Source organism: Chaetura pelagica, unplaced genomic scaffold, assembly GCF_000747805.2.
Source record: "Chaetura pelagica isolate M959 unplaced genomic scaffold, ChaPel_1.0 scaffold166, whole genome shotgun sequence".
Taxonomy (NCBI): domain Eukaryota; kingdom Metazoa; phylum Chordata; class Aves; order Apodiformes; family Apodidae; genus Chaetura; species Chaetura pelagica.
The window spans coordinates 2673559-2682879 of NW_009953758.1; the positions used below are offsets into that span (position 1 = coordinate 2673559).

The 9321-nt window shown below is 38.1% G+C and overlaps 1 protein-coding gene across 1 annotated transcript in view; it reads right to left on the minus strand.

The window, feature by feature from the left end:
• Window positions 1-9321, minus strand: part of VCL (vinculin) — a 38225-nt gene that overhangs the window by 7231 nt on the left and 21673 nt on the right. Inside the window, exons 11-18 of the mRNA XM_010000812.1 lie at window positions 9068-9258; window positions 6434-6633; window positions 5839-5967; window positions 4648-4797; window positions 3938-4046; window positions 3415-3717; window positions 2232-2356; window positions 1724-1909 (exon numbers count right to left, since the gene is read on the minus strand). Of these exons, the coding sequence (XP_009999114.1) occupies window positions 1724-1909; window positions 2232-2356; window positions 3415-3717; window positions 3938-4046; window positions 4648-4797; window positions 5839-5967; window positions 6434-6633; window positions 9068-9258 (1393 nt within the window). The remainder of the gene's footprint in view (window positions 1-1723; window positions 1910-2231; window positions 2357-3414; window positions 3718-3937; window positions 4047-4647; window positions 4798-5838; window positions 5968-6433; window positions 6634-9067; window positions 9259-9321) is intronic.

Here is a 9321-nt window from a genome sequence, read left to right on the forward strand (position 1 = left end):
AGCGGTTTGTGTAAAGAAAGGAAAACACATTTAGTAAAAATCTCAGAAGAATTAAGAACTTAACCAAAATTCTTTTAAGACTAAGTACTTGCTCAGCTCCCCTTCAAACATAACACATGGTAAAGTACCAGTAGACTAATATAACTGGGTAAAAAAGCATAAAGACAGTTGACACAGTGTACTGAGATTTAGCATGAGCTAGACCTTGCATTTCTTTTTACATCTAACCTGTATTCCTCAGCAGCACCGTCCATCTATCCCTCTTCCACCCAGTAAGTGACTCCAGATCAGTTTTTAAAACTTCCTCCTCTCAAAATATACTGTCACAAAACCTGCACTCCTATTTCTAAGAAAGATCTAGAAAGATAAACGCTATGTTAACTTACTGATTTGTTAAAATCAAATTAAAGAAACACCAATAAAAGTAGTGTTTTATAACCTAAAGACATAAGGCATAATTCGATCTCTTTCATAACCAGCAAGGAGTTTTAAGGTCTGCTTCTTGACTTTCAGAAATAAGTATTTTAACAGTTGCATGACTTAATTTATAATGTATATAGTACTGTCACAGGACAAACCAGGACAAGCACAAACAAGTAATTTAGTATGGATGCATTAAAAACATGTTATATTACCTACTGTGTATTGTGAAGTTACCCACTTTTGGGATTCAAACATCAAAACACTTTAAGGAACCCAAAATTATGCCTTCTGGCCCTAAAACTACCATCTGAGATGATTAATACATTCCAGTTTAATACAGATTAATACAGACCTATCCTTTTAGTAATATCAATGTGTTTGTTCTAACCAGAAGTTTGGAGGGGAAGAAACCAAGCTATCATTTTATGGAAAAAACAAATAAACAGATTTGCAGAAGGTCTGTCTTTTAATCTGTACCTCCAAAACATAAGCATAAAGCACTGAAGTCCATTCTGTAAACTATTCAAGTTTATCTTCTCATTCACTATCCCATTCAGTGAAGGAAAAAAAAAAAAAGGAGATTTTAAAAACCAAATTCTGACCTTAAATTTATACGTAAAAGAAGCCTAAATCCCCCAAGTTCTCTCTCAGTTGCTACCAAAGATAAAATTTAAATGTTTGGGGGGTAAAAAACTGGAAAGCAAAACAAATATATTTATAAAACTGATGAGTTCACACTACTTAGTCATAGCACTGAAATGGTAAGAAAATGAAGGATTTTGGCCTTGGCAGCAAGTGTGACTCAGTACACAAATTAATGGGACCAGGCTGTCTATATATGGTCACTTTTGCTATCATAAATGCACCAGATGAACTGCAAAGTAACTTGCAGCTCCCTCCAGAATTAAGACCAACCAGCTTATGATCCCTGCAGCTGGTATCTGCAATATCCATACAGACCTTTCACAGTCACTTAAACATAGCAATCAGCTTGGCAGCCTAGAAAGGCACAAGGATTAGTGGCTCTCTAGGCAGTACCAGAATCAAGGATCACTAACAGCTTAGCATACAAGGCATATTTGTGTTGGGAAGTATGTTAATGAAGCATTCTAGCAATTAGAACAGTTGACCCTAGTTCACTCTGAAAGGGTTTCTAATTCCTCCTATGACAGTCTATTATTTGGTCTATAAAAGGCATTCTCTGTCATTGAAATAATTGACTCTGGACCAAATACACTGATCCTAAAAACAAAGTTTAAAAAATTCCTTTTAGTATAAGACACTTGTAACAACTTCTTACCTTGCTAGACCATTTGCGGGCTTCATCGTGCAACTGCCTAGCAGCCATCATCATGGGCTGATTAATAGCTTCTCCTGCTTTCTGCTCTGGGAACTCTTCATCCTTTTCTTCAGGTGGTGGTGGTCTGGGTGGGGGAACCTCACCTTCTGGAAGCGGTGGTTTTGGAGGAGCAAGCTCATCAGTCAGCTAAGAAAGGCAAAAATCGTATTCAGTGGAATAAAACATTACACAGATTAAGTAAAGGATGATGTCATGGCAAGACGAATACATGAGCTCATGCCTATGGCCAGTTTTGCAAGAGCACCCTGTTAAACGAAATGCCCTGTTTTAAGCTCTTCTTCTGAAAGCTAGCTGAGTATTTTTTGACTTGAGGCTACTTGTATGCAAGGCTTGCCAGACACTGTATTTTAATTCTACGGAATAAAAATATTCTCAAGTAATTTCAGTGCGCAATCCACAAGTTGTCAGTGACATCTGTGTATTGTGTTACAAGCTATGCTAGACTTACATGAAGCTGCTCAAGGTCAGGAGGAGGAGGGGGAAAGTCTGGTTCCTGAGGCTGGAAAGCTTCTCTGACTTTGGCCACAGCTCCTAAAATTTTGTATCCAGAATCCAAGAAACTCTTCTGCAAACCTGAACAAAAATCCCATTACCATTTTAATAGCTTTTAGTTATATTCAAAACTGCAACACTACCCCAAAAAATTACATCTATAACATACTGTACTGAATACACTTACATGTGTGAAAAAACTAAGTTAAAAACTACTGTTTTTTTTCCAGTGGATTTATATGTTTGTACTGTTAGTGTCTTATGGACCCCTCAGAGTTCAAGAAAGGCAGCAAACTGCTCAAAAAAGTCCAGCGCAGAGCCACAAAGATGATTAAGGGAGTGGAACATCTCCCTTATGAGGAAAGGCTGAGAGAGCTGGGTCTCTTTAGCTTGGAGGAGACTGACAGGTGACCTCACCAGTTCTTACAAATACGTAAAGGGTGACTGTCAGGAGGACGGAGCCAGACTTTTTTCAGTGATGTCCAGTGATAGGACACGGGGCAACGGGTACAAGCTGGAGCACAGGAGGTTTCATGTAAATTTGAAGAAAACTCCTCACTGTGAGGGTGACAGCACTGGAACAGGCTGCTCAGAAAGGTTGTGGATTCTCCTTCTCTGGAGACGTTCAAAACCCACCTGGATTCCTTCTTGTGTGACCTACTCTAGGGGTTCCTGCTCTGGGAGGGGGTTGGACTAGATGATATTTCAAGATCCCTTCTAACCCCTAACAATCTGTGTTTTGCATCATGCATAAAATAAAGCCTAGGCTAACAATCACTATCAATATCTGAAGCAATACCCAAATCAACTTTCGGAAAAGACAATGTAATATTTTCTTCTATAAAGCAGTACTACTGATAATCTGTAACAAATAATTCTAACATAGATTATGAAATCACATAATAAACTAAAACGCTGAATCCTTTACCCTTGAATATGCCAAATGTCTTAGACTGCATTTTAAAGAGCAGAACTCAGCAGTTAGTGGTGTGACCTTTGGTTTCACCATTCTGGGATTTCAGTGTACACAAAACTCACATAGAAGGGGACACAAGGTGTACAAGACAAAATGAGCACTACATCACATCTTCTTCAGCTCATAAAAAAAAGACATTAAAATCAGCTGACTGAATCCTTACCAGGATCAGAAATGTTTCCTGCTACTGCTTTAGCATCCATTACCATTGGTGATATCGTTCTACTTAGTTCATCAGAAGCTGCTTTAACAGCCTCACGGAATTTTGGGTCTTCTGAATTTTCAACTTCCCGTTTTGCTACCAGTAGGATGCGGTTTGCTCGTCTAGCAATGCTGGTGGCACCAGCTACCAGCATCTGAGGTTGCATGTTGGCCATTGCAACTTTACATTTATCAAGATCTTTCTTAATAGCCTCTTCTGATGCATCCAGCAGAGATTTAGTATCAATGGCTTCATCCACCAACCCTAGAATAAAAGTTAAAGACATCAATATTCTAGTCTCATCTGCGGAAAGGGTATTTGGTATTTCAGAACCTGTCCATAATCAGGAAAGTATTTGCAAATTAGAGGTGGGGACAGATGGAAGGGGGCATGGAAATCCTGTTCCATCAACCCAAACAGAATCAGGGGAAAATGGATACCAATTAGCCACAAGTGTGACCTTAAACAATAATTCCTACTTTACCTGTCATTTTTTCTACATTATCAATCCATTGGTTTTTCATGGTCTCAAAATGTTCATAAGCAGCTTGATTGCCAGGATTTCTTAGAAGGATACGAGCAGCTGATACTACCTACCAATAGAAACATTTTTAATTATGGAAGTACCAGTGTACAGCATCACATATTCCTGAAAATGTGACTGTTTGTTCAGGACTGGATGGGTAGCTCCTCGTTCGAAGAAATTAGAATTAGTAAATCAGAATTACTGAGTTTACTAGTTTAACATCTTGCTGCTTGAAGATTTACAATGCTTCTGGACTTGGACAACACAAATACTTTTTTTCCTGGTACTTCAATTATGTGCTAATATATCTTAAAGGCATTTCTTTAAAGCACTTAAGTACAATACTCATAGGACCAAAATCTTAGATGGAATATTCATTTCAGGGAAAAAAAAAAAAATATTAAAACACACTTTCCACTTACATGTTTTACTAAACTTCTAAGTAACTGTGCTTCAACCGTAAGTCACTAACATTCTGTCCAAAGTCACTCAATCAGTTTGTTCTACATGGTATCATATACACAAGTATTTGCCATTCCCTTTAACAGTGTCAGTGCTATGTTGCTCAGTGGCATTAACATATTCCTCTGAAAACAGAAGCAGGAAGAGCATGGCACAGAAGTCAACCCCAACCCTTTTAATAGCCCTTTAAGACTAAGAAAGCAAACCTGTGGGGTCAGCTCCCTGGCCGATTTCACCGTTGCCTGGATGCCCTCCACAGTAGATTTATTTGCAGTTCCAACTGCAGCTGCTTTTTCTGCTGTAGCTCCCAGTCTGGCAGCATGGTTTTCAAAGTTTGCTGCTCTTTCATCAAATACCTAGTTGCCACAAGAGAAAAACACTTCAGAAGCCTAACTTACCAAACAAAATGCACAACTTCTTTTAAGAGTCAGATGCCAGAGGCACCATCGTTAACATCCAAACTTCGTTCTTCTGAAAGGATGCAAGAGGACACAAAAGCTTTGAAGCTGTTTTATTTTTTTTTTTTCCTCTTGACATTACAAGACTTTCTTCTTGACTAAATCATCTGGGAAAAGGACACTACCCTACTTTATAGCTTTGAGGTTTTGAAGTGCAATAATTCCTTGATTACTGCTGTAAAAAAATACTGTGTTGAAACTATTTTAGCTCATAAAGATTGATCTTCAACCCCATAATCCAAATGTAATTATATTTGGAAAATAAAAATGGAGTTTTACCCTAAAAATTGAAGCTTTACATTGGAAAAAAGTTTCATCCTTCCACAGTCCTCAGTTATTCAAGGCAAAGAGGACTTTGACAGAAAGCTATCCTGGCATAAAGCTGAATTCCCCAAAGCTGTTGGAATAATTTTGATCATGTTCATATCAGCTAGACATACAGAGCTGCTGGACACAGTTTTATATACTTCATATGCAGCCAGTAGCCTTGAAGTACAGGAAATATTATCCAGTAAGAGAAGAGGTTAAATCTGATGATCAGCCTTGGTATGAGTTTAACTACTGTAATCAGCTTATATAACATTGAGATATACGATCGAATAACTAATCTGACAGTTATTTTTGCATAAGAATTTCCAGCATGCTGAAGGCAATACAGTATGAACATCACAGGGAGAGATCTTTGACATTTCTTGACATTAGGGACAATACAGTTCCCAGGGATGTACAGCACAATTTGCCATCTCCAAGAGGCCAAAGAGATCTGCATGGCAATCATTATGTTGTCAGAATTAATAAGCACATATCATAAGCTTGAAAGAAAAAAAACAAAACAGTCACTTTTCAAACTAACAATTCGTTTTTCAAAATACCAATCCAGGTAAAACTAAACACTAACTCAAGCTTCACATGTGAAAAAGACCACCTGGGTATACTTGCCTCTTCTCTATTAGGTGCATCAGAGGGAGCAGTGGCTGCTACTGCTAACAATTTAATAGGGGTTGTGGTGTCACTAAAAACATCAGAAACCTCCTGGGTCATTGCCTCTTGCATCTGTGTTTTAAGATCCTGAAAAAGAAGGAAGACTATTGGCATATGATACAGCAATATTTAGTTTCTAGTGTTTCAAATCCCCTAAAACCTCTTCTTGCCAAAAAAAAAAGCCCATTACAGTGGCAGCCATTAGGGTAAAGCCATCTTGAAAGCATGATCACTTTTTACTTCATTTTAAATACAAGAAGTTCACATATTACTCATACAAGCAGCATCAGAAGCAATAAAGAGGCACGATTTCAGATCCTGCCCCTCAAGCTTGCAATGCTAGCCTATTTTTTTTTTTTAAAAGGAGACTTGAATTTTACTTCCAAATTGTTCATTTGGACTTAATCCCTATGGCATGATATCAAGGTCTTTCTACAAAGTTTGTGTAAAGCATCTCAGCTTAGGGTTTTTGCTGCACTTTTGCTTTCATTGCATTTCAGAGGAGGGCAGAGGAGCACATCATGTATTTCACTGCCCAAGAGCAGATTTTTACCTTCAGTGAGTCCTGAAGCTGAGCAGCAATTGCTCTGGCCTGAGGAGATTCTCCCTCCCCCCTTGCTGCAAGGTCAGCTAGCTGAGCAGCCAGCTGGTCTACACGGTCACATTTGGCAAGCATGTCTTGACGATAAGGTCCCATCATGACATTGGCTAAACGACGACCTTCTGCAACCAGACCTCGAATTGCTGCCTGACCTACAGTGGAAGAAGTAATGTGGCATTAACATACAATGCAAAAAAAAATTAAAAAAAATAGTGCAAGCTTAAATCAGATGCTCCATGAATAAGTGACACTTCAGAATTCTTGGTTTTTAAAATACCTTTCTAAGGAGGGGCAAAGTATCTCCTGCAGTTTGAGTAATTGCAATTCAAACTCACCAGTTTGTTTTTACTTATTAAAGCAACTGTGACTAGAGATGCATCCTTTTAACTAGGGTGGCCTGACAGAAGTCAACTATTACAGTTGTCAGGCATTTCTTGACCACAACAGAAAGCACTTGCATATTTCTAGTACTGCATTTAATTTTCACATCATTTCAAGTCATTACAAGATGAGCAGGAAGAGAGGGAGAAAAGAAATAGAAAACCTAAATGAAAAAGCAGAATACCCTCTCCCAGGATTCTAGAAATCATGGGTAGAAAGTGTCAAGTGTCCAGGATATGAAGGGGAGGAGACACCTTATAGAATCTCTACAGTGTGTCAAGACTTCTGAAAAAACCTTTTTTTTAGCATGGGCCATTTCCTTCACTCCCTTATAGAAGCTTCCTGTTCTTTCACAAGAATATGGGTCCTCTGTTCTTTCAATAATACAAAGTCATCCTCTTTTAAAGGAAGGCATGGTATATTAAGACCTTTAAAGAATCATTTGAAGCTAATGCTAACATACAAGTAATTGAAGCTTATCACTAAACTCAAAACAAGAAAGTTGCCACAGGACCTGACTATCCAAGAAACACTCAGCCCTGTCACCATTATTTTTGAAAACTTATTAGGGTAGCTACGTCTGGTACTGTTGCAAAGTTGCAAGATGCAAATATTTTAGTAGCTAACACTTCAGTAGTCTCTCACATGTCAATAAAATAAAATGCACATTCTGCCTTGTTCCTTCAGTTGGTGTTGAAGTACTACCCTGGGATAACGGCAAACAGAAATAATTTTTGTGATCTTTCCAACTGAAGAACATGGAATTAATTTCATATCAATAGCATTGCAAATACAAGGCCAGGTTCTACCCTAAGTGCTGACCAGACTGAAGAGAGCACATATTTGATTCTTATTCTCAATATATCCTTCCTATAGGCACTGTGAAGTGCCAAAGTGAGCCAAAGACATTTAAAAGAAAAAAAGGTGTACAATGACATCATGTTACAAGTAGCATTTTTTTAATAAGCTAGAAAGATTAGTTATGGGACATAAAGATTTCTAGACACACTTTTGTCATATGTACTATTCCAGCCATTAATTTCTGTAGTACATGTCCAGTGTTGAAAAACTTCAGTTCCTTCAGCAAGCTTTCGGTATATATGCAAACCACATGATTAATTAGGCACTTATAGGCTTCAAGGGCAATTTAAGTTAACTTTGTTTATTCTCAATTAGAAATACTAAAAATTAAGTTAAGCATTTGAGCTTTTTTGAGCCAAGCACCTCACAGGTTACTATGTTCAAGAAGAACATTGAAATTAGGAAGGTTTTCAGTCATTGCCAAAACATCTCAAGAAACCTATCTACTGCCATCTTGGTCATCTCATTCTATGTGCAATTTGCTCATCAGGAAACATCAAAGCATGTAACTCAACTACTCAGTCTAAAATATTGCACATAAATTTATATTTCACAAGTGTCCAAGATATCAACATCACTAAACCTTGAAATAAAGGATCTGTCACTCATTATTCACACAACAGAAGTTACCTTGACAAACAGGAAAATGTGTGAGAAAGGTATGGAAGGTTTGCAGTTATACTACTGCTTCTAAGGCATGTTACCACTCATTATTTGCATTGCTCAGACTTAACTGCTATCAATTAAACTGCTGAATCCAGTTGGCAAGCTTGATCCATTTACTTGCAACAACATCATAAGCAGCTGAACAACAAACTTCAGAACTAGTGCATGATAATCTCTACATAGAGCAACTGCCGAATCATCATTATATGCTTGCTGATCGCATGCTTGGATTCTCAGATCACCTCTCTTTGATTAGGAAGCATTCTCCACAGATAACCCAGGAACCACAACAGATATCTTTTCAGCTCAGTCTTATTAATCTTGTTCTCCTCTCTGAAGGATGCAATGACTCAACTTGCTGGAGCAGGTATAAATTAAAATTTGAGATTGTGTATTTCCATCGTAAGAGCAACTATTAGTCTAAAGTTTAGCTGTTCTACAGCACACGTTTCCTTATTCATCACTAAAGTTTCTCTTTCCAGAAGACAAAAAGAATCACGGGCCAGCTTGACTAGAAAGCATTGCTGCTAGAACTTGGCTATAAATCTCCAGTCACAAATCAGAAGCGAACAAATTCCATTCATTCTCAGCATCTCAGGAGCAATAGTTTCAGTCTTAAAATTTACTAACATGTTTAACCATAAAACTGTGGAGGGAAGAGCACACACAAACACTTACCTACTCCCCGATCAGCAACTGTAGGATTGTCTATCCACCTTTGAGCTTGCTCAATCTTGCCCTCCAAGTGAACAGCTGCCTTAACTGGCCTTGTATTTGCTACAGCCCTGTTTGTTTTGGACTGCAAATTCTGAAGTGATGTAGCTATTTGCTTAGCCAATGTACGGGCCTCAGGAGAGTCACCTTTCCCACTAAAAATTAAAGAAGGTATAGTCATATAAAGATCATTCACAGCTAGACCCAAATTCAGCAGG